The sequence below is a fragment of the Nicotiana tomentosiformis genome, chromosome 5 (genome assembly GCF_000390325.3).
Source record: "Nicotiana tomentosiformis chromosome 5, ASM39032v3, whole genome shotgun sequence".
Classification (NCBI taxonomy): Eukaryota; Viridiplantae; Streptophyta; class Magnoliopsida; order Solanales; family Solanaceae; genus Nicotiana; species Nicotiana tomentosiformis.
The window spans coordinates 30,002,454-30,028,220 of NC_090816.1; the positions used below are offsets into that span (position 1 = coordinate 30,002,454).

The 25,767-nt window shown below is 33.9% G+C and overlaps 1 protein-coding gene and 1 long non-coding RNA gene across 11 annotated transcripts; one reads left to right on the forward strand and one right to left on the reverse strand.

The window, feature by feature from the left end:
- Positions 1 to 6,664: 6,664 nt before the first annotated feature.
- Positions 6,665 to 14,815, reverse strand: LOC104091362 (uncharacterized). 3 transcript variants are annotated; one of them, XM_009596686.4, is made up of 12 exons: positions 14,389 to 14,815; positions 12,294 to 12,440; positions 12,019 to 12,133; positions 11,823 to 11,917; positions 11,358 to 11,461; positions 11,199 to 11,236; positions 10,664 to 10,899; positions 10,101 to 10,194; positions 9,810 to 10,000; positions 8,215 to 8,434; positions 7,795 to 7,962; positions 6,665 to 7,143 (listed from the first exon to the last, which is right to left on the reverse strand). In XM_009596686.4, exons 1-12 carry the CDS (start codon positions 14,608 to 14,610, stop codon positions 6,989 to 6,991), a joined length of 1,785 nt encoding a protein of 594 aa, XP_009594981.1. In that variant the 5' UTR covers positions 14,611 to 14,815; the 3' UTR covers positions 6,665 to 6,988. The 3 variants fall into 3 exon arrangements, with proteins under 3 accessions (XP_009594981.1, XP_070030880.1, XP_070030881.1); XM_070174779.1 differs by having other exon boundaries at positions 11,358 to 11,470; positions 14,389 to 14,783; XM_070174780.1 differs by having other exon boundaries at positions 11,358 to 11,448; positions 11,813 to 11,917; positions 14,389 to 14,783.
- Positions 14,816 to 16,877: 2,062 nt separating this feature from the next.
- LOC104091361 (uncharacterized) lies at positions 16,878 to 21,905 on the forward strand. Of its 8 annotated transcripts, none has more exons than XR_685129.4 (8): positions 16,878 to 17,074; positions 18,219 to 18,543; positions 18,708 to 18,911; positions 19,010 to 19,032; positions 19,121 to 19,653; positions 19,824 to 19,907; positions 19,996 to 20,079; positions 20,213 to 20,627. It is a non-coding gene; the product is annotated as an uncharacterized lncRNA (long non-coding RNA). The 8 variants fall into 8 exon arrangements; XR_011407749.1 differs by having other exon boundaries at positions 18,442 to 18,543; XR_011407746.1 differs by lacking the exon at positions 16,878 to 17,074 and having other exon boundaries at positions 17,083 to 18,543; positions 19,121 to 19,221; positions 19,321 to 19,653.
- The last annotated feature ends 3,862 nt before the right edge of the window (positions 21,906 to 25,767 follow it).

The window sequence follows — 25,767 nt, forward strand, 5'->3', positions numbered from 1 at the left end:
GTCTTTCTTCTGATTTACTTGCATTTGTTTTTTTGCCTGTTTCCTCTCCCATATTTGACTATAAAACACGCTATTGTTCACAAAGATTCACTGTTGATGCTCCTACTAAAACACCAAAATCGTGCTAAGGACAGTGTTGTTTGACAAACCAATTAATGCTTCCTATTTCAATGAAAACATCGTACTTCCTTACTATTTCCTTTCAGTGAAAATATGCAGTATTTGAACTACTCGACACTGTTAAAGATTTGGTGGGGGTGAGGGATTTGGCCTATAGGACAGAGACATCATCCTCTCACGTTAACTGCCATTCCCAGCTTTGCTTATTTTTGTTTTGACTATTCCTATTTTAGCTAACACACAATACCTGTACCATATAATATCACAATCTCTTTCAAAAAGTAACCAGCTGCACTTTTCCTTTCTCTGAAGTCTGAACTGAACAAATAGGAGGATGTCTATGCCCGTAGTTGATGTGGACAAGGTGCTCCTTTTTCTCTTGTAGAGTTCGCATTGGAAAAAGTTTTTCTGTGGTTTCATTTTGAAACTTGCTTTTGGGTTTGACTTCTGAAAGAGAACATGGAGAAAAAACAGCCCCTCAATAATTAGGAGTTGATCAAAAATTATCCTTTAGTCATTATGTTTATCAAAATTGAACACTTTTTATCTTTTATGTTTGTCAAAATTGAGCACTTTTAATCTCCCATTATATTCCTACTATAAATAAGCAGGAATTTGAGCTGCCTCCGATTACAAAGAGAGCTGCATCCGGTTACTGTTTGGGTCATAAGGGTATCTATGTAATTATGATGAAATGGAGAAACACTATAGACTAACAGAGTTGATTAATGTAGAATAAAAATAACTACTGCTATTTCTTTCCGAAGCAACTAGGGGTAATGAGAGGGGATTGAGCTAACTGTGAAAAGAATGAGCTTAGACCGGTTAAATACAAAAAATAAATCCAACAAAAATAAACGACACTAACTACACATGATTATTCAAAAATGTCTTATATTCAGCCGCTTCAATTCATTTATCAAAAAATCCATAATTTTTTCTAAACACAAAAAAGAAAAAACAAGTGAATTCTTCAAAGAAATTCCTAAAATGCTATGATTTATTTAATTAATAATAATAAGTATTTGCTTTCGATTAAAAAAAAATTGACAGGTGTTATTTGCAATAATTTTGTTAATAGACAGTAGATAATACATCAATCCTTAAAAGAACACCCGGAGAAATTTTTTGCAAGCAAACGATGTTCAATATAGTGCTTGGCAGAGGCGGACCGCGAATGTAGCATTCGGCCAGTCGATTTATCAGAATCCAGTACTTTCGTTTATGAAACTTAAATTAATGTGTAAAAATTCAATAAAATTATACTAAATAATATATATGAGCCGACAATTAAAATAATAATAAATTCAATAATTAGGCCATCCATAATTTTTTTTTATATGTAAACCTACAATAAGAGCATTGCAGCAAAGATTGAACAGTCAAATAGTAGTAGTAAAATGACATGAAAAAATGGAAGCTTACCTTTTTAATTATCAATTATAAATAGAATAAAATAATTCGAAGAACAGTAGAATATTATCAAAATTTATGAGTTTATGATAACCATCTCAAGGTTAGACTATATTATTGCGAGCTTTCGATCGTATAAAAAATATAGAGAGAGATATTAGAGAATGATCATGCCACGCCCCCAACTGAGGTGGGACGTGATTGGCACTCAACCCTTATCACTCGTTGAATGAACCATGTGCTAGTTGTATCAAAACTTCAGGTTTAATAGAAAACAACCTAATGCGCTTAAATATTCATTCTAGTCAAGTTGCGATTCGTAAACGAACTAATAAAATAATCAATAAAGAAAAAATCCCAAAATATCTTAATACTAACCCACTAATAAGTCATGGGCCTCTAGAATTTGAAAAAAACTGAAATACATAGCCTCCAGGGCATTCCCCGAAAATAAAATAAACATCTAAAAATAAATAATAGTCTGATAAGAGTCCGCTACCGATGGGATGAATCAACTGAGTCTGTAAACTAAATCCGAAATATCTCCTCTAGCCACGTGCCTTGTTACTTGCATCATCAATACCTACCACACGATGTAGCAGGCTCAAACGGGCAAATAGTCTGTTTGGCCAAGCTAGAAAAATCAGTTTATTTTGAGAAGTGTTTTTTCAAAAGTGCTTTTCAAAAAAGTATTTTTGGAGAACAACAGTTTGTGTTTGGCTAATCAATTTAAAAAGCACTTTTGAACAATAATTTGTATTTGGCCCAAATTTTCAAAAAGTACTTTTATATGTCAAATTACAAATAAGGACATGAAGAGATTTGCTTAATAGTTAATATTATATAAGTAGATAAATAATTATAAATTTTTATTATTATAGATAATAATTAAGTTTTTTATTTTATTTAAGTAAAATATAAAAATAAAATTGAAAAGTACTTTATTCTTTCAAGATAATTTAAATATATCAAAAATCATCCAATAAATATGAAAGTTCATCCCAAAAGTCATTTTATATTACTTAATAGTTTAAACTAAGTAAGGTTATTTTGGTATATATAATATTTTGCAAAAGATATTTTTGGTTGGAAGAAAAGTCAAAACTGCTTCTGATTCTGCTTCTGGAGAGAAGATACTTTTTTCTGCTTCTTCAAAATTACTTCTGCTTCTATCCAAAAGCACTTTTTTTTTTAAAAAAAAAAAGCTTGGCCAAACACCTTAAATTGAGGAAAAAGGCACTTTTTTTTGAAAAAAAAAATACTTTGGCATGCTTGAAGCTTGGCCAAATAGGCTACAAGTATTACCAAAGGATACCGAGTAAGTCTCATAGGCTACCTCCTAAAAAGCCAGAGCGAGATTCTGGGAAAACAATATAAAAGAAAATGGACATACGGAAAATCATATAAATCATATAAAAATCTTATAAACAAGTAATGAGCTGGAAACTGAAACTATAAGCTAAACTGTAAACCAAAACTGAACATTTTTCTGAAATTCAGTACACGTAGTGGCCCTGCATACGTGAGCATCTGGAAACTCGTACGGGGGAGTGTCGGCCTAGCTCCCCAACAAACAGTTGGCACCTGCGAGCATGGGGTAACTAACTCTGACATCATGGCACTCACGCTGGGGGAGGTTGGTCACTTCTCCCTACTGAATGATCACATTGATGCATGTATTAATGTTGAAACTGAATACTTAACTGAATGTAAATATCACAAACAAACGTACTTAACAACTGGTAATACAAATAAGCATGTGTTTCTGTCATATATATCGTCGTACTGAATAAGAATGAAGTAAACGTAGTATTTGGATTGCAATAAGACATTGCTTGAATTTATTGAACACATGGAGCACAGGGGTTCTAATGGAATTCTCTACTAGAAAAGTAAGCCTCAACTCACCTTAAAGCTCGCTCAGCTTCGACTTCATGTATCCTCCAAACCTCCCGATTCACAAATTTTCAATCTATATGTAACAGTCGGGTTCAATTCACATCAATACAAGTCCAAAGAATATAACATTACTCTCTTCAATTTAAGAAGATTACTCAAATCTTCTAACTCGTGAGTTTTCAGCAATACAGGGAAACTATGTATACCCACTTCAATTCTATAGTCCAATGAGTTATAATCATCACTAAGAACATATCGTACCATACTCAGTCAAGACTCTATTATCAAATTTTTACTTTACTGCTCAAACCCTAACTCTTGTTTGGAATTATAATTAACTATCTTCATATATAACTGATAATTAAAGCAAAGGAACAAAAGAAAAGAAAAAGGATGAAAGGAAAAGTAGACTCCTCTTACTCTATGTCGGCGACGAGCAATTTTTGTTTTTGTGTTTCTTTGCATTCCTCGTCAGCATTCAGAAGCGAAGAAAGGCTTGATACCTTATGTCTTTTATTATTTTAAAAAGACCAAATGAAACCCAAATATGACCATCGCTCAAAGGATCTTGGTCGCTCAATATGAAACCCAAACGTGCTGCCACCCATGCTACTTTTTGACTCCAAATAAAAGCAAAAGTTTTGCCAATTAGAAAGTCTTTTTATTTTCTCTACCCCTGGCCCACTTGTCTTTCATTGCTGACCAAGATCCTTGTATATTTCTTGCTAATTCCTTACATATAAAATAGATGTACTTCTTTTACATACATCATCGTATTGCCATTATAAGGACAAATGTATCGAGTGTTGCATTTCAACACATTGAGCAAACAAGATTTTATTTATTCTTAAGTATCCGTCCTACCATATTAGTTCATATCCTATACACATATTGTCCCAAATACTTCGCTTAAACCATGCAAGTCCTTATACCATTCGAGCACTTTAATTACGTTATGAACTTCGAGATTATTAAAAATTTTAAGTTAGAATTTTATGGGGCTTTACAGATCAATTAATGAAAGTATCGTTAAACAATTTTTTTAAGAGAACTCAGATAATATTTGAAGTTGATATTAGAGAAAATATCAAGAAATTAAGTGTTTATCTGAAAAAGAAAAGAAAGAAATCGTTTTAATTTTTGCTTGAACATACAACTTTCTCAAAATGCAATGTGACGAGTTGAGAAGGATCTTATGACTAGGAGTATTCATGAAAAATAAAAATTTGAATCAAATTAATTTAAATTAGATTCATATGAGAAAGTTTAATCGATAGTGAAGTATTATAAAGAAACCACAAGAATTGAGGAAGCGAAACACGTAGAACCGGAGGTGCAAAATATGCATAAATTCATGCTCATCATACTTGCAAAATATCAACCAATACTCAGTTAATTTTTTGTTTCAGAAAAAAAAAATGTTCCCCGTCGACCATCCCAAGAAAAACTAGAACAATATGAAATCATCATCAATTTCATAAAGTAACATGCTAGAAGATCCATAAAAAACAAACATTCACATTTTAATATAGTATGTATTATGGAGAAAGTTTTGGAACAAAATTTCGTGCCTTTGTGTTGGATTATATTTATAAAAATTGAAAAAAAAAAATTTAAACTAAAGGGAAAAAAATCATTTTCTATTTACTTAAGGACACGTTTTCTAAAATCTTGAGTTAGCTTTGATTTTGAAACCCACATTTGTCACATTGCTTGAATAACATGACTTTGTGCGGACTAAATGTGCATTTCAACTTCACAAAAGGACTTTGAGAAAATAATTTCAATAAAAATAAGGAAATAATACTATGTTTGAAAGAAAAATGGAACTTTAAGAGAAAACAACTTTACAAATTTTTTTAGTATGATCAATTTAGGAATACGTCTGTAATATTCTTTTGGTAATTTTCTTAAGGTAAATTTTTTTAGTTTTTTAATGTAATTTTATCTTTGTTAAATTAGATTAGTATTAAATTAAGTCTTTTAATTATCACCATATAGATATATCAGAGCACAATTTTATGAGGACGATTTAAGTTTTTTCACTAAGGTGCTATTAAATAGGAAATTTGATAATAGAAGTATTGTTACTTAAAATCTTTATATTTTTCTTGATATACTAAAATATTACATTTGCCAAAATTGGTTAAGTTTAAATTAGTTTTGAATAAACTTGGTTGTATTAAGCATTAATATGTTATAACTCAAATTGACTTCAACAGAATTGTTTCGGATGTAGTAATTTTTTTGTAAAAAAAAAAGGTGAAAAGAGAATATCTATTTTGATCATGCAAATAGTGGCATTTTGATTATAAAGTCAAAAATTCTACATCACCAAGTGACTTCTATTTATCTTATCAATTATCCCACGGTTCCCTATGATCTTTTATAGATGCTTTATCTGTCAAATGTTCCAACCAACTTTATTTAATTAACTGCTAAGCAGCTCTGAAAGAAAACTTTACCAGCTTAGCTATGGCAATTGGGTCCGGATACACCCTCACTAGTATTGACTATTGAATACACACAACAATAGTTATCTGAAGCTGAATTAGCTCATTAAGAAACACATGAACCGCTTCAAAGGACCATTTGAGGCGCATTTCTTATGATTCATTTGTTTCCAGTTGTGTCGTAAGGAAAAACCTTACTCAAGCAAATCCAACCAACCATACGCTTCCCTTTACTTAATATTTTATAAAATAACGAATTAATCAATTTTTATACTAGTATCTTTTTCCAAACCTCGCTAGGCATCAATTTTTGTCGAGATCCTAAAGTTATCGTTTTTTTTTAAGTATGAATTGAGAGAAATAAATCGGAAAGAATTTTATTCTAATAGCCTTTTCAATTCAAATGGCTCACGTGTGTCTGATAAGTCGATTCCGTCGAAGATAACTACGGCCAGATTTTCGTCACCTAGTCTATATCAAAGGACTATTTTAAATTAATTCCCAAACACAAGATTCAAGAAACTATTTTTGTCAATTTCCTCACTTTTGAAAGACAACGTGCGTGACAGGTTTGGCCGACTTTTTCTTGCACATTCCACTACTAAGAGGAACGAAGGATCTCAAGTGTCCGTAGAAATGAAACTAAGTTGTACGACTTTATAATCCATTACAGTTCATTTCCTCTGCTGTGAAACCCCATTTGGAAACGGATTGACACAGCCTAAATTCTGGTTAGATACATATGCAAGACTGCTATTTGAAAATTTTCTGAATGAAGATTGTCAAAAGTATCAAGTAAATTAAAGACACTAAGCAGTTATCTTAGTCACACCCGAACATATGATTCTAACAGCAATAAAAGAAAAACAAACTCAAAAAACCTATGACAATAGATTCTGGTACTATGGCTTCAAAAAAACGTACGAATAGGATCTTAAGGAAAGTCACGGGAAGCTTACTGTCCTGGAAGTGCCAGAATTACGTCTCAAGCCGCTGTCTGTCATTTCAGATTCTCGATGAAGCTACTCATTTCTGAGAACATTCCAAAACCAAACTCCATAGTTCCTTGATGGTGTAGTAGTAAAACGTAAGCAAAATTCAGATTAGTTAGTTTTCTTTTCGTCTTCTTTCAGTGCTAAAGTTTCTGAACTACTAGAAGCTTGATCCGTATCCTCCCCAGCGAAACCAAACTCATTCACTCGTTTCTTATCCACTGGATAAACCCATCTCTGATATAGGTAAATTAAAAATATAAGATCTGCATGGCAAAGACAGATGAAACATTAGTAACCCAATTGGATGAAAGCTAATGCATATAATACAACCACACAAACGCATAGAACGCTTGCAATAATAGACTTCTAAAACAAGATCACCACAAAAATTAGTGGCTCAACTATATCAATTAGGCTGGAGACAAATGTAAAAGGAACAGTAGCATCCAGGCAATGTCTGCTTACTGCTCCTTTGGTTTTCACAAAAAACAGTATTACAAAATGGTCAACTGAATCCAGCATATAAGCTGCTACAATCAAATAACCAAGTTCATCGTTTATAATGGTTAAAGATTGCTCGAGCTTCTGTTAAGATGTTTATCGCAACCAGTATTGAAGTCTCAAACACTGAGAACACATACTTAGCATCTTATAGATGTTCTTATCTAGCTGGTCACTTGATTAACCAAGAAAGTCCCAAGACCTTGGCTTTGGTGTCGTAATAGAGGACAGTCAATGAAACTCTCTAAAGAGTCTGTATTATGTTCTATGGCTTTGAGCTTATGAAACAACATTAGAATTCAAAGTAAAAGGCAAAACTGGCTTGGATTCCAACGGTCAGAGAAGAACGGCCGCTACTTAACCAAATAAAAACCAATCAACCAACTACAAAGAATCTTATTTCAAAAACTTACCATCACGGAACACAGACAGGCGATGTAGCAATGGCATTTTTATTACAAATGCAAACAAATCATCAATAATAGTATTGAGAAATTTGTAAGTCATCTGCCTCCAAGGTAAATGAGCAACAGACTTCAGCTTGTAATTGATGAACAACTGGGGACACATCATAACAAAACCTGCAAAAATAAGAGTAGAAAATAATAAATTACCAAGAAGCAAAGCGATGGGAGTATATGCTATCAGAAGTCCTTGCTTTAAATGTTTTTAAGAGTACAAGCTTCTAGAAAGTGTGAACTGTGATTGTACTATCAGTTGCAAGATGATCTGAAAATGTTTCTCACATTGTTCAGCTGATGCGAGGCTTTGAGTACATTACTGAGATCCTAAATACCAAAAGATAAAAGATGAAAAGACCAATAGAAACTTACCGAACATATAGACACAGCTTGTCATGGATGAGAGGATCCACGAGTACCAACTCTTGTGACGTTCATACATTAAAGAGTATATGGAAAAGCACACGACAAGGAAGAACAACACATAGGACAAATACTTCATGGCAAGATCATCATATTCTTTCGTCTTATTTCCAGCATACGATTCCCGATCTCGGAACCTCAACATAGGTATTCTACCAGATCTGTCAATCTAGAAATCAAGGACAATTAGCAATAGAACTGTTGGCGGTTTGAATTTATGCTTAACAAATCACAGTATGTAAAAAGAAGGCATCAACAATGAAGAAGACATTAAGTTTGAATTCTCAATTTCTAATCTCCAATTTAGTTAGTATTCTACCTCCTAAGCAACTCACATCTTCCAAGTAAACTAAACTAAGTGAGAACCACACAAGAAGCAATCATATAAGATAAGTAGCCCGATTATGATGACATAAGGAACAGTAAATATATCTATCTCTCTCCCTCCCTCCCTCTCTCTCTAAATATATATATATATATATATATATATATATATAGAGAGAGAGAGAGAGAGAGAGAGAGAGGGCTATTGCGGAACCTACTACATAGTTCTAGTAGGATAGCAATGTACGCACATTGATCTTAAATACCTTATTAGCACACTAATAAAACATTAATAGGAGGGGCTTTACTGTCTTTTTACCAAAATCTAAACATGGTTGTCCTTTTCCTTTCTGTCTCCCTCATCAATGGTGACTACCCAAAATAACAAACATAAAATTGAGAAATAAATTAAAGACAAACAATAGTTTCTCTTTTTAGAACCATTTGGCTGACGGGAATAACTTTTTATTGTTCTTTCCTACTCTTTTAGAACCACTAGTTTTAGTGCCGACCTCCGTGGAAGTGTTGTTGGAGGAATTGTTACTGGGCTTTGAGGTATTCAAATCAGATTTGAAATTAACATTTTTGACATTTTGAAGAAGGAGAGGAGGAGCAAAGCTTGTGGAGTGATATGAGATTGGAATTGGAGATGTCGGATAATGGGTCTCTTTCTTGTTCAAGGATTTAGAGCTGTTTGGGTTATTTCTTTGAGTAGCCACATCAATCTTTTCTCTTTTCTGCTTTCACTATGAACGACGGCGAGAAGTAAAAAAGAACAAGAGGGGAGAAGATATCTGGGTTTAAGATTTGATATAAAGACAAAAAAGCCCCGATCATTATGCTTGTTTAATTTGTTGTCAGGGGCATTTAAGGCAAACAAATGTGCGTACACTGCTAACCTACTACAACCATGTTAGTAGGAGCAAAACCTCCATATATACATATATATATATATATTTCTCCTGATTACTAGTCAATGAACATAGTAAATAAGAAAATATTTCGGAGGACTTAGATGCTCAATAAGATTACCAAAAAAAGGGCAGGAAATATCAATAAAATTTTGCCTTAAACTTCCAATCACTCTAACTGTCTAAAGCATATAGAAGAAAGAACTAACGACCAAGCACCAGCATGAAATTAGAAGACTTTATTACAATGAAGCCAAATGACAATTAAAGAACTGAACAAAAATTCATCTCTATTATTAGTGATCATACCTCAATGTGCATCGCCTTCCCTATTTTCCAGAACTCTATACAGCAACCAATACCAGAACTTGCAAGTATCATCCATGAAGTATCATTATCAAGCAAGTACAGGAAGACAATGAGCTGGCAAATAAAGTTCACGATGACTGATTTTGCAGACAACCCTTCCATGGATTTGTTTTTATTCCAAAATTGAATATCTGCAAGGAAAGAAAACATATTTATTCTGAATCCGATCTACTGCACGCTTCCTGTAATTTCCTGGGAAGGCGCAAATGCTCAAAGCAAAATTATATTTACCATTCTTGAACGCCAAGAAGTCAAATACTGAATGCAGTAGTGAGACCATCATGGTCACCCCCAAAAGGTAAGGATTTCCTTCCAAAAAAACTCTCTGGAAAAAGTGCGATAAATCACGTGACAAACGCATATATAATAGTTGCACTGTGTGACAATAATGTACGTTGCTAAAATTTCACATCATGACCACAGTGATCTAAAGCAGGACTCTATATGTTAGTTTGACCTTTTGGAGTTGGAAATTTTATAGATATTTACTGGAGGCAGACATGCAAATTGGTACTAATAATAAAAGAAAGAAGTATAACAAAGTAAATTCAGATAGAAAAAAAGTATGCATATTCTAGGTAATAAACAGAATATACACAGATAATGTACGTCTCCTGGTTTTCCAATTTTGTAACGTCCAGTATATTCTTGAGCATTGTGGTGTCTGTATAATATTTACATTTATCTACACACTTTTCGGGCTTAACTACAAATCACTTGCATCTGGATAATTCATGTGCAAAAGTGCTATGCCAATGCATACATACTACCGGAAAAAAAAAAGTAAACTATACCTTTAGTTCATCAGACTCTCCCTCGAGCATGCTACCATAACTACGATGAACCTGGAAGGATTGGTCAATCTGGAGGAATAGCTGCCATTTTGTCATGCTCATGGGGCTCACCTCTAAATGCAGAGGCACCTCAGTTACTGATTCATTGAGAGGTATTAATTTATCCCTAAGTAACCAAAACTCATTGAAGAAAATGGTCGGATAGTAGTTTCCTGTTGTGGATTCGATATTCATGTCTAAGAAGCCAGGTAAAGGAATTCAACTGTGGGAAAATATCTTTTGCTAACAAGAAGAACAGATGAAAGATGCCAACTCACACAGAATTAAATAAAAGAGCAAGAGAAGATAGGATTTAGCATGAAGGAAATCATAAACTTGCGTGAAACAAGTTTACCAATTTCTTCCACAAGTTTAATCGAGCTGCTTCTTGCGTACTGCAGAAGTTTCTAATATTGCAGCTTCTTTAGCACAGTACAGTGTGTAAAAGGAACCCACAAGAAGAATAAAGACACATAGGACGTAAAACCAAGGATACAAGGAGCAACAATAGGTGGAATCGCATTTCCAGTGTATCTGCAAAAAGGAAAAGAGCAAAGAGTGGAAAAAGAAAGAAGAAAAAGAACTGAATGTTAGAATGTACACATTAGAAGGAAATACAGTTAAACAGATCAGAAAGAGAGGCAAGTATGCATACCTTGTAAAATCATCGACCAAGTTGATTGTAACATTAGGTTTCCAATATGAAATCCACTCAACAGGAGCATCCTCCTTAAGATCATCTTGGGCTTCTTGAACTGCCTGAGAAAACTACTCATCATACCTCATGATTATATGGAATTAAAACCTTATATGGTGACGAAAAGAACGTTAATTCATATAGGAGCAAACGAAATTTATTACACCACAGTGTGAAATAGTCAAAAAAGTCATTCTGCTGGTTCAGGAGTTGATGTCATAATGTAAAATAGTCAGAAAGATTATTCTGTTGGGTGGGATCCGAAGTTAAGAATCTAGAGGGTATATTTGAGGAAAACCGAGGCAGGGAACAAATTACTCAGGCATTAAATGCAGAAACGAAAGATTTGATGCTTAAGCCATAAAACAAGCCCACAGATATTGCATATGCACACAAATACAAATATAAAAAACACAGGTGTACCTCAGGAATGGTAAGACCCTCATTTGAGTCCTCAGAATTTTTTAAAAGGCTCTTCTTCTTGTCTGCTTTAGATTTGGGTAAATATTTCACAACAGCTGGGTTCACAGAAACAGTACATTAGAATTAGGTACTAAAGGAATTCCACCTTCTACCACCATAGGTAAGGACAAAAAATTCACAGATAACATGATCTTACGATATGTCTGTCCAAAAGCAGCCAATGGATGATACTCGGGATCATTTGGATCGGGTGAATACCCAGAACGTGCAAAGAAAACATGAGCATATAGACTCCCATTATGCCTCACTGCCTGAGAGGAAAAATCATAGGCAACCAAGTAAAGATGAGTATTGTGCCACAGTAAAAGTGCAAAACAGGAAAGGCACATGCATTCAAAAGCGAAAGACAGTATCCTGAATCAATTTTTTCTTCTAATTGAATAAGACACTTCAAAAGGCAGCTAATGGTACCTCGGATGGATTATACTTCAAAGAAATAGACCTGGTACTTTCTGGTCCCCAAACTGCATATGGTATATTTGTCTCATGCCAAATAAGTGCACCTTCACTGCCAAAGTCACTGAATTTTTCTTGTTCGGAAAGATAGAACCACATGTCCTATAAAAAGGCCATGCCAGAAAGTTTTAAGTGGAGCATAATTGTAGTTAAATAAGATATGATGTATTCACAAAGCACTTATAGGAAATACTTGGCATAATCGTGTAATGGGAAAAAGAACTAAAGGCTCCCCCCCCCCCCCCCAAAAAAAAAAAAACCTCCTATTCCTCAATCCAGTGCAGTCTGCTGCATTAAAATTTTCTTAATTGCTTTATTTTCATTGCATAATGACAGACTTTTCAGCTTTTTATAAATTTTATGTTATTTTATTAGCAAATGGATAAATAACGGAATAGCATTATGTAGGTATATAAGTTTGCTATTATCTCTGAATGACACTATTTGAACTTCTTTTATGTGGTAAACGCCAAGCGCCCTAAAGCCACTCCCTTCCTAGGCACCAACATTGGTTTTTCCCACTTTCCTCCTTTAGTGACTCGAACTCCCAGCCTCTTAGTTGTTAACGGAGTGTTCTTACCACTAGAGCAAATCATTTTGCCAATGATCCTAGTTCAATGTTTAAAGAAACAGTTGTCGATAACAGCTTGCTATAGGATCCCCAATGATAAAATACAACCACAAGACAAGAATATATTACTCTTCCCCTCTTTTCTATCATTCTCTACTTATGCCTTTTCTTTAGGCATGGGCGGAGAAGGGGGTTATTGAGGTAGCAAACTCATAAGAATTTCATGGGACAAGTTCATATCAATCGCAATTGCATACAAAACAAGTACTTGTCCTCGATCTTCTTTTTATAATCGAGAAATCCCCAAGGACAGTTGATGCACGGTATGAAACTCTTTAAATAATGGGCTTGCCCTCTACCTTCTCCACTTAAATATCAGGCTTTTGCAAGCGGCGTGGTTCAAATTTTACTTGTCCTTTGATCTTACCAGAATTATATCCGTCAATTAAAATATCTTTTGCCGTGAATCATTTTTCACATTGGGCAAAAAAACACAGCTTAGCAGCAACTCCATTATTTCGCACATCACATCCAAGTTTGCACATCACTCAATTCCCTAACTCCGTTTCCCAGGAAATAGTGTTACCATTGAAACAACAAAAGTCCACTCTATTGCATCAAACTTCAGCTAAATATCCATACGCAAAATTAGGAAAATAAATGGTTGAAGATTGAAAAATACAAAGAATATTTGAAGTTGAAGTCGGAAAAAGGGTATTTGAAAGTTGAAATTGTGTATTAGACATGAATTTCAGTTGGGAGAAAAAAGTTATGAGTTTTGTCAGTGCAAATCATATTTCACTTGAAGTACTCCTCAAACCAGTTTTACAAACTTCAAAATCTATAGTTTGAGTTGAAATTGGAATTGACCAAATTGTAAAACAAACACTGGTTTAAATTTTTTTTCTTCAAAAATTCCAAATATTACACACTACCCTCCCAGACCCACCTGTGGGAGTACACTGGGTATGATATTATTGATGGTGGTGGACAAGCCCATCTACGGGAATACCCTGGGTATGTTGGTGGTGGTGGACAAACGGCATGGAACCATGCAAAAAGGAGAAAGAAACTATCTTTCTACGTTTAGCTGTTGCTCAAAACTTAAGAATCAATCAGTTTCAGATTCACTGTTGCGTGCTTCAATTATCTCATTCGAAATCCATCAAGCAACTTCTTTTTATACGCATACGACAAATTTGTTCACAATGTGACAGCAGCGGAGCTAGCTTGTCGCAAGGGGTTCAATTAACTGCGCCACACTCCGAACCGACTACTTCTAATTTCTAAATCCGCCTCTACTAGTGGAAACTGTTAAACAGCAATATTTATACGACCAGGTCACCTATTAGGTAATTATCAGATAATAACCTAGTATCACAGTTAAAATATACAACCAGATGAATACTAGTAAGTAGAAATACTATTAAAGAGAGAGAGAGAGAGAGAGAGAGAGAGAGAGAGAGGAGGAGGACGGACCAAAGGTTCGCCTTTGTGGAAGAGATTGGAGATCTGGAGATTAGGAACAGACGGATCGGAGGAGATTGGCTTTTTCGGCGAGAAAAACTTGGAAGCGAAGTACCAGAAAACCGCTACTCTTATTATCCCCGTCAGCATCTGTCCAACTCCTCCCTGCTGCCGCTGCTGCTGCGCAGGGGGCGGCTGTTCTCTTCCGCCACCTTCAATCGCCGGCGGCGCCATTGCTGTGTCTTTACGCTACAATAATCTCTTGCCGGCGGCGAAAAATATCGCGAGAAGTAAAGACTGAAAAGAAAAAAGTGAGCGCGTGGTTTTTATATAAATATCAGGGCGATTGGAACAAGAAGATATTTTTTAGCCAAGGGGTTTCTGAGGGAGAAGAGAATTCTCTCTTTGTTGGGACTTACGAGCGGCCACGACTGTAAGCAAATAGGACAGTGACACTTTGGAGTCTTTTACTGGTTGGCAAGCTAACATTACATAAGTGTCACAACTTAAAACAAATAAATCTAATATTAACAGAAAAATATTTATATTTATAGCACATAATTATATAAAAATAAAAATATTAATTATTAATCTCTATACATAAACAATTTGAATGAAAAGTTAATAATTATTTATATAAAAATTATATTTTTTTTTCTTTTTATCTATTAGCTTTCCTTCTTTTTTTTTTATTTTTTTAATTTTATTTTCTGCTGAAGTCAATATATTTTTTAAATTTGTTCCATTCGTTTTCTTTTTAATTATCCTTCTTAAGTTTTTCTCTTCCTTCTTTCTTCCTTTCTTAACATAAAGATCTTACTTCGATAATAATATACGTTAATATATACAAAATATATATAAAAATATATATATTGAATTAAAAAAATATATATAAAAAATATACATTGAATTAACACATATAAAATATACAAAAAAATATACATAAAAAATACATCTTCAATTAAGATGACACTTAGACATGTGAAATATACATAAAAAAATATAGCTTAAATTTAATTAAGATGGCATATAAATATACAAAAAAACATATATATATATATATATATATATATATATATATATATATATATATATATATATATATATATATATAATACATTCTGAATTAAAATGGCACTTGACATATAAAATATATTTGAAATATACATTAAAAATACATCTTAAAATAAGATGGTACTTCACAAATAAATATACAAAAATTATATACATAAAAATACATTTTGAATTAAAGTAATACTTGATATACAAAGTATAAAAGACGTATAAATCAATACATCTTGAATTTAGGTGGCATTCACATATGCATCAGATTTTTAAAAATGGAGTGAAGAAGATGAATGTTGGGCTTGATTTTTGTAATATGCTAATAATGAAAAAAAAATGCTTTTTATGGAATAAATAATAAATGATGTTATTTTTTTAAATAATTCAATATATAAAAAAGGATCAAGTGTGTAAAAAACTCCATAAAATAACATAGGACGAACTGCACCAGCAGCCACTTTTAGGCCATACTCTTTAAAATATATCCATAATTTATATGTATTTAAAAATTAGTTAGTTCATTCAAACTTTACGAGTAATTATCCTGAAATTTTTAGCTGCTAATTTAGAATTCATGACTAATTGTCCTAGATTTTTAAACTGCTAATTTAATTAGGATATAAGATTCGAATTTCCTGTACAATTTTTGAACTTTAGGAACGATGTCCTAAAATTTGAACTTAGAGGTTTAAATTCCAGGAGGCCGAGTCATGAAATTTGACGAATTGGCCAATCCTTAAATATATTGTATACCATTAATATATTTTAAACAGCATGCTTAAAGGTGGCTATCAGGTGTCATTCCCACGATAACATAAGTGCAATCCATACACATATATTGCAACTAGATGGCCATAACTTTGCAAATCTATATCCCAAAAAATAGAGATTTGGGATTTCTACCTAGTTATACACTATATGAGATTTTTTTATCCTCACTAATCAAGTTTTAACTTAATTACATAGGCATATAAAATTTACCAATTATATACATTTCAAGAATTAATTGAGATATCAATTACTCCCGTATCTCACGCTATATTGTACCTAGCGTTCCTATCTCCCCCCCCCCCCCCCCCCCGCGTTTCTAAACCTCTCTCCCTCCATTAACGCTGAACTTCCTTATTTTTCAAAATTGTTTCCATTTTCTCTCTCAAAATTCTAGGGTTACCTGACATTATTCGAAATTCTTAGTTCACCAACGATTCCTTCTCTTGCGATGAAGAAGAAAGGAACTCCGACGAAAAGCCCTAAAAAACTACTAATTTTAGAGATGGTGAAATTCCTACTTTTGATTTAGGTGCTTTTACACAAGATCCCCCCTCCCCTCCCCCCCCCTCCTCCCCAAAAAAAAGGGTAAAATCTCCCAACATACAACACCAGAGAAAACTTCTTCCCCTACCCCTCGTGAAGCTAGGGCAGATGCGCGAATGCTGCTGAAAGATCGTCATTTGCAAAGCTAGTAAAATGGGAGGGCAAAGAAATCGCTGGCGATGACGATTTCGTGGAGGGAGAAGTGATTCCCAAATCTACAAAAAAAAATAAAATAAAAGTATCTCTTGCTGACAAACCTTCAAAAAGAAAGAAGGTTCATAAATCTTATATACGCATACCTCAACATCCTTTAGACAAGGTAACATTGTGGTATTTACAATATTTATTTTTTAGTTTTAGTAAAAAAAACCATTTCATAATCATTCTGCAACCTATTTTTTATTGTAGAAAATTTATCTACATTATGTATATGTTGTTGTTTTCAAATTTTTTAAATATTTTTGCAATTGCATATTTGTTGTATAATAATTGATGAAAATTTATTTGTGGTATGTATTTCATGAGTTTGTTTGTTTTCTTGGTTATTTTGTGTTCTCTTGTCAGTATGAAGGTTGAATATGTCATGTGTTGTATGTTAATTTTTTCAATTTTGTTTCAAAACCATTTTAATTATTTTTTCTTTGTAAAAAAATCATAGATAATATGTATAGGAGTTATTTTTTACCCATTATTTTAAATGTATGTTACGTTGTAGTTTTCTTGTTCAATATGTATGTGAATTTGTCAATACGTTGTCTAATTTTTGTGTAAACAAATCACTGTCAGTTTTATGTAGTTGCATTGTAGTTTAATTATTTTATTTGTATTTGAATTTGCCATTTAAATATCTGGGACTTGTCAATGTACTACTGTCATTTGCGTATAGATAAATTGTAGCAGCATTGTTCTTATGTTTGTCTTTTATGTCTTTAAACATGTTTTAGTAACTTATTGTTCTTTCCGTATATAATAAAAAAAAATTGCACCACATGATATTGATTATGTCGTCACTAGGTTTCAAACATTATCCGACCTTGTTATTCCTGCCCAAATAAAGTCTTATTGTCTTATAAGGGTAAAACATTATTTGAGAAGACATGTTTTGGGTACTTTCTTGACATGCCGAAAATATATATACAAAATCAGGCAATTAACCTTCTGTTGAAGAATAAATTGAATACAACTAGGTCTGATTTTTTTCAGCAGAGATAAAGGGTCAGAGGCTGAACTTTGGGCTGAGGGAGTTTGCTCTTATTACCGGCCTCAAATGTATTACAGAATTAACAAACTTTGGGTACACTCCTAAATATGATAGTAAAACAATGAGAAATTATTTTCCAAACAAGAAAAAAGTTGAGAAGTCGTACCTGCAACAAATTGTGTTGGGCCATAGTTGAGTGAATGACGAGAATGTAGTCAAGTTATGTATTCTGTATCTTATAGAGCTCTTCCTCTTGCTTCAGAGAAAGAGAATGGTTTGATAGACCACTTTCGGTTCTATTTGGCTGACTCAGAGCAGTATGCAAATTACCCATGGGATATAGATGCTTATACACTATTGCTTCAGTCTGCTAGGCATAAGTTGAGCTCATCCGTGCATTTTTACCTTTTTTGAGGTTTTCTCCTCGCTATGCAAATATAGTTGTATATGTGTTGCTCTGAGTTAACACAGATATTGCTACAAAGGTTAGCAATTCGATCCCCCGTATCCTTATTTGGACAGTAACAAAGGACAAGATATGAATTTTTGCATTGGGAGAGAAGATGATCAAACCATCTTGGATCGGGGTAAATTTTACGCAATCCATATTACTAATTTTCTACATACATTAATGTTAACAAAAATATTAACATGTTTAACACAACTATTTCACATGTTTATTCTACAGATAATATAACTACAAATTATATACATAAGTTCATTAACTCTCTTATATGGTTGTTTCACTCAGTTCACCAACATGATTGAAGCCCTAGAAGAACTATCTAGACTGACTTTGCTAGACAAAGATGAATATATGGTAGAAGAAGCTGATACGTAGGCCGTCCATCCGAGAGATGCTCCATTTTCATCTGGCACTAAGCAGTCTATGGGAAGAGATGACAATTCAGAGATTTTGGAAGAACTAAAAAAATTAAGATATGATGTGGATAAGGTAATAACTTTTGACATTGCAAGTTTTTTTCGAGGCAATTTATGTTGTGACAAATAATTTCTTTAACTCATTTTATTTTTTGCCTTGGGTCGGTTTAGACCTTGGAATGTTCGAGAAAAAGGTATACCTCATTTTATATTTATAGGCTTGTTTATATATTTGTAAGCCTCGTGTTATTAGGTACATACTAAGCTTATTTGGTTTTCTAGGTTTTTGAAGAACTAGGTAGCATGCGAGAGCTATTCACCGATTCCATCAAGACCGTGTTACGAGCAATCAATAGTCAACATGATTTAATATCAATGCTAATGTGTCATTTATAATATAGTCATTTTGGCCAAAAATAAGTACACTAGTTATGTTTATATTAGCATTCACAAAGCTGCATCCTTAATCTATTTACTTGCAGGGTAGTGGCAGTTTTAAAAAAAATGCTGACCATTACCAAGCATGGAACACACAACAGTATCATGGTAGTAGTTCCAAACAAGAATTGGGCAGCAGCACTAAAACAAGTATTTACAATTCTAATACAAATTTGTGACAGACTTACATATGTTATACATATTTATAAATTGTCAACAACTTTTAGTACATATCATCTACATTATATTTCCATATATTGTTGTAAGTACAGAACATATGCCTGATATTCTAAAAGAGAAGAATGTTCCTATATCATGTCCAATAGGTGTTGCCTTATCTTCCCAGTTTCAAGAGGCATTCATGAAAGAAACAACATGTATGATTTCATATATTTTTTCTCTTTATTTCAACATATACAATACATTACAGCTATATGACATGATTTCAACATTCTTACTACAACTTAATTACAAGTTATTAATATTTTAGTTCTGTTAAAAAAAATTATCTACGATTCTATAATATTGTATACATATGTTGTCACAGAGAAGGAGACTATACATTTACACTCTCCAAATCAGGATGCGAGTGTTGCCATAAAAATAGAGGATTTCAATGAACATTTAATTGGTAGAACCTCATACATATTAATTTTCCTTTTCTTATGTTAAAACAAAATCCATATAATTCTATAACTTTTATAAATCTGATGTCACAGAGAAAGGAATGATGCATTTGCACTCTTCAATTCAGGAAGCAAATATTTTCCAACAAGGAGAGAATTACAATGAAGATTTCAATGGTATCAATTATTACATTATAATGTAGTTTTAATAAACTGTATAAAAAAATCACAGCTTTTATATTATTAGCAATTTTTCAACATATCTTATGCAAGCAACATACCATATTATTCTTTGTTTTTAACTCTGTAGGTGAACCAGTCGACTTCGTCAATGTTGCTGACTCGGACAATGATTTTAAGTATGGAAAAAGGTCAATAACCCTAGATGATTTTGAGTTGCCTAAGAACTTTTCACATATAGTTAAGTTTGGCGATGTTAACCAAGATGAAACAACCTCTCTACAACAAGGAAGAACAAGGCTTTCTGAAAAGCATGCTAGATCTCTATTTGTCCCGGATTTCAGCTATGGTAGAAGCAGTTCTACTGGATCTCCCCCTATTTTTCACATTAAGCATCAATTTACTGGGGTTATTGGTGCTAATATTGATCCTAATTAGTTGAAAGAATTGCGTGACTGTGTATATTTTGGGACCGGCAAGGTTTTAATGAGGTTAGTTTCTACACCTTTTCATATTATGGAGGGCATAAAATTTATGGGTTTTCATTTGCCAGTACATTTTTATTTATTTTTTTATGTCTTTAAATAGGAAGAAGGCATCTTATACTGTTAAAGATAACCTGCTCAACTCGTTGTTTGATTTTGGAGTTGAGAAAGTTGATAGAAATGACTGTTTTTATACTTTGGCACATCCTGGACAAATCCTAACTAATACGATTCATTCAAACCTCGACAGATAATTATAAGATACAATTTTATGTTTTTTTAGATATTTGTAGATATTTTGTTATACATTTATTTATAAATTATTTAATGTAGTGATAAATTATGTCTTGTGTTATTTTTTTGTAGCACATTGATGTGATTTTATACTATTTGAGAAAGATAGGAAAGTATGATTCTGAAAACAGAACTCGTTTTACAAACATTGACTATTGCTTCAAGACCAGAATAGAACAAGTTCATGAGAAGTACATGAAGGCCCATGCCGATAGAAAACTTGTTGTCGTCAAACAAACGGATATCGTATCAGAATACATATTGGGGTACCGATTACTTGCAAATGTTGCATGGGACAAAGTTGAGTTTGTGATTATTCCCATCAACATTGTTGAAAAATTTCATCGGTTGTTGGTTGTGTTTGACATTACCGATAGTGTTCTCTATCTTTACGATTCTTTAGTTTCTTCCCGTAATCACAAACTTGTTGAATCGGTTATCAAGAAGTTTGCTGTTATGATCCCCCTTTACTTGTCATGCACCAGCTTGTTTGGCAAGCGGCCAGATATTAACTATAAGAACACAAAGGTATACATTGAAAATATGTTACTGACCCTCTTGAAATTCAGTGATTGGTCGGAGAGATACCCCAACAAAAAGAGGGATCACTGTATGTACTTCTTTTACTTCTCTTTGCCCAATTTTATTTTACACTAACTGCTAAAGCTTTTACCATTATATTTTTTGCAGTGATTACATTGAATATGTCAGCCTTAGACAATTGTTGATTCCAAATGAAGAGCTTTCTTATATTGATCAACACCATAAATGCTATGGAGCGTTCCTTTGGAATTATGCTAGAAAGAAGCAAGAGCTTGGTGCAATCAGTGAAAGTGAGGTTACTGGAAGATTAGCAAGAAGAAAATGTGCATCAGCAGTGAGGGAGCGAACAAGAGTCCGGAACAAAAGAAATTAGTTAGCTAATCCATTAGCAGGATTGTAGTGAAATTGTTTAGTTGTAGCTTAATTGTAGTAAACTTGTTTTGCCTTTTTTTGTTCTATTAGCAAAATTACTCCGGGTTAAATATCAACACATCCGTAGAATATTTTTTTGTTAAAAGTTCTTAGTACTTGATCTCCATAGTGATACAACATAACATCTTTTTTATGCCTATTTTATCATACATAACACATTTTGTACATAAATGCTACTTAAAATGTAAAGTCTCAAACATTTAGCTTTACCATTCAAGTACATTTTAATTACATATAAAATACTACTCTCTATTAGCATGTTATAATTTAACTACAATTTCGTTACACAATATATACAATTTAGCTACAACAAATATACTTTATGTACAATACCCATACAAATTTAGCAGTCTTGTAAAATAAAGCTTAAAATTATAAAATTAACATAATTATTAATACAAAACCAATTGCATTCAGGTCTGTTACCAAACAGTCATATGAGGAGACAAATTTTATTCAATTTAGCTCCATGATTATAGTGCAACTAATACGTCTAGCAGCGAACAAATACAACTAAATATGGCTTAAAGGTCAGCTTATTACATCAATAGTACTCAGTAAAAAAATAAAATTCCTTAAACTTCAACAATTCTTATTTTCTTTTTGGAATATTCCTACAAGACCTCGTATTATGCCCTTCTTGTTCGCAGTTGCCGCATGAAACTTTGTACTTCTTTCCTTTTATTTTATCATATGGTTTGTATCTTTATTTTTGATATCTCTATGGCTACCTTTTTCCAGTAGGCGGTAGGATAACTTCTTCTGCTATATGTTGTGGAACATCCCATTTGCTTTCGTCTAGTAGAGGGTCCACTGGTATTTCATAAGTCATGAGAAGGCTCTCCCTCGTGTTATAAGGAGAGCAGTAGTTTTCATAAGATTCGTTTCTATGCCTCAAAGCCGCCAAAATATGTGGACATGGAAGTTCATCAAGCTAGAATTGTCCGCAACTACATTTCTTGTTTTGAAGACAAACAATGAAGCGTTTGACACCATCTATCATAGTATGGATGTAATATGTTGAAGCCCTCACCTACAATTTTATTACAAAAACATCGATAAGATATCAACAGTCAGTAAAAACAAAATAACTACAATTATACAACAACATATATACAAATATCAATATTTAATTAGTTTACTGCTATCAATGATCTTCTGATATGGACCATAACTTACTCTCATCTTTTGGGATAAAGTCATGTTGTCATGTACCTCTTTGTTGTATTTTTTTCCAAGGAATGTGAACGTACACTTTGTATCCAATAATTTTTTTATTATTCCATCGTTCAAGAAGTGTCCTCATTTACTCTAATAACTAAACTACGTGTAGCTCTCTTGCATCGTTATTTACTGCATTCAAGGATTCTGCAATATTTGATGTCATCGTCCATGTTTTGTTCATTGTTGCATGTACCCAAGACCATTTGTGATAAGCGATATCGTAAAGGTATTCTTTTACATGTATGTTGATCTTTTCAATCTTTGACATTGTTTCATTAAATTCATCAAGAGTGTATGATCGTGTTGTGACAGAGTACAGTTCACTTAACTTTAGACCTTTCTTGAACTTCGTCCTTATATTTGTCCAAATATGACACATCCAAGCATAATGTGGGATGTTGTAAAAACAGTTATTGTTGCCTTCAATATACTCTCATTCCGGTCCGAAACAACACACATATTTGATTTTTCACCATATGCATGTTTGAACTGCTCAAAAAACCATCACCATGGCGCGTCATTTTCTAAATCAACTATGACGTAATCAAGTGGTAATATGCTACCTATCACATATCATTAATGTGACGACCCGGCCAGTCGTTTTGAGAGTTATAGCCCCGATCCCCTGTCTACTATTTTTCCGTGTCTTTTTCTACTTATGTGTCTTGCCAGGAGTTATTGGTCGTGGTTTCGGAGTATTTTGGGACACTTAGTCCCTAAACGGAAGCTTAAGCCTTAGGATTTGGACCATAGTCGGAAATATGTGAAGACGACTCCATAATGGAGTTCCGTCAGTTCCTTTAGCTATGTTAGGTGATTTTGGACTTAGGGGCATGTCCGGATTGTGTTTTTGGAGGTCTGTAGCTCATTTAGGCTTGAAATAGCGAAAGTCGAAGTTTTGGAGATTTTGACTGGTAGTGGAATTTTCGATATCGGGGTCGGACTGTGATTCCGAAAGTTGGAGTAGGTCCGTAAGGTTGATTATGACTTGTGTGCACAATTTGGGATCAATCGGACGTGGTTTGGTAGGTTTCAGCATCGGTTGTCGAATATGAAAGTTTCAAGTTCTTTAAGTTTGAATCGGAGGATGATTCGTCATTTTTAGCGTTGTTTGATGTGGTTTGAGGGCTCGACTAAGTTCGTATGGTATTTTGGGACTTGTTGGTATGTTTGATTGAGGTCCCGGGGGCCTCGGGTTGATTTCGGATGGTTAACAAACCTTTTGAACTTAAGAAAAGATAGCAGATTTCTAGTGTTTTTGTTGCAGACAATTCTTCATCGCGTTCGCGAGAGAGGTCTCACAATCGCATAGGCATCTGGGAGGCCATCTCAAGTTTGTTCTTCACGTTTGCACAAAGGAGCCCGCGTTGGCGAATGTATGGTCCGTGGAAGCATCGCGAACGCGAAGAGTGGAACGCGTTCGCGTAGAGGAAGTGAGGCAGCTGGGGACCCCAGTCATTTGGTCTACGCATTCGCGTAGTGGGTATCGCGTTCGCGAAGGACCAGGAAGTGAAAGGTAAGCATTCACAAGAGGTCCCTTGCATTCGTGAAGGAGGAAATTTGGTCAGTGGAATTTTTGTTACACGCGAACACGAGAGAGTGACCGCGTTCGCGAAGAAGGGAACACCTAGGCATATTTAAAAGTTCAAAATTGAGGGTTTATGTCATTTTTCACCATTTGGACTTGAGAGCTCAGAATTATGCGATTTTTAGAGGGATTGTTACGTGGGTGTTTGGGGTAAGTGATTCTTACCTAGTTTTGGTTAATTCCCATGATTATGTCTTTAATTTCGTCATTAAATTAGTGATTTGGGGTGAAAATTTGGGGAAAAGTTGAGAAAAGTTCTTAGGCTTAATTTTGGGATTTTGATCGAGATTTTGGTATCGGATTTGAGTAATTTTGGTATGAGTGAACTCATGAGTGAATGGGTGTTCATATTTTATGATTTTTACCTGATTCCGAGACGTTGGCCCCGGGAGACTTTTTGGGGCGATTTTCTAATTTCTTGGTTTAGCTTTGATTTCATTAATTAGATTAATTTCTTATAGTTGTATTTATGGTATGTAATTGATTTTGGCTAGATTTGGGTCATTCGGAGCCGTATATTCGTGGAAAAGACATTGTTACCAATTGATTAAGTTTGGTTCGAGGTACGTGGCTTGCCTAACCTTGTGTGGGGGAAATCCCCTTAGGTTTTGGTGTTTTTATGATATGTGAGCGTCGTGTACGCGAGGTGACGAGTGCGTACACGGGCTATTTGTGGAAAAATCTAATTTTTACCGAGTAATAGCATGTTTTCATCTTATCTGAGTATACCAGCATGTGTAGTTATCATGTTAGCATAGAATAGCATGTCTACGTATCCTAATTGCCTATTTAAACTCTTTGCAGCATGTTTAGTAAATCCCACTTCTTTATTGACTTGTACTTAGTCTAAATTATAGGTTTCTTACTGTAACTGTTATATTCATTTATTTGAGCTGCATATTTACTTTGGGACTACGGAACGGTATCTCGAGAGATCCCCCTGCATATTTACTTTTGAGACTACGAGGCGGTTCCTCAGGATATCTCCCTTCACATTTACTTTTGAGACTACAAGGCGGTTCCTCGGGAGATCTCCCTGCACATTTACTTTTGAGACTACGAGGCGGTTCCTCGGGAGTTCTCCCTGCATATTTACTTTTGAGATTACGAGGCGGTACC

Bases quoted from the DNA above. Each gene is read 5' to 3' on its own strand.
- LOC104091362 (XM_070174779.1), bottom strand. From the start codon at position 14,610: ATGGCGCCGCCGGCGATTGAAGGTGGCGGAAGAGAACAGCCGCCCCCT. The intron at 11,471-11,822 runs GTACACCTGTGT...TATGATGAGTAG, and splicing joins AGGGTCTTACCATTCCTGAG to TTTTCTCAGGCAGTTCAAGA. The intron at 7,963-8,214 runs GTAAGTTTCTAT...TTATTTTTGCAG, and splicing joins AAGCTGTGTCTATATGTTCG to GTTTTGTTATGATGTGTCCC.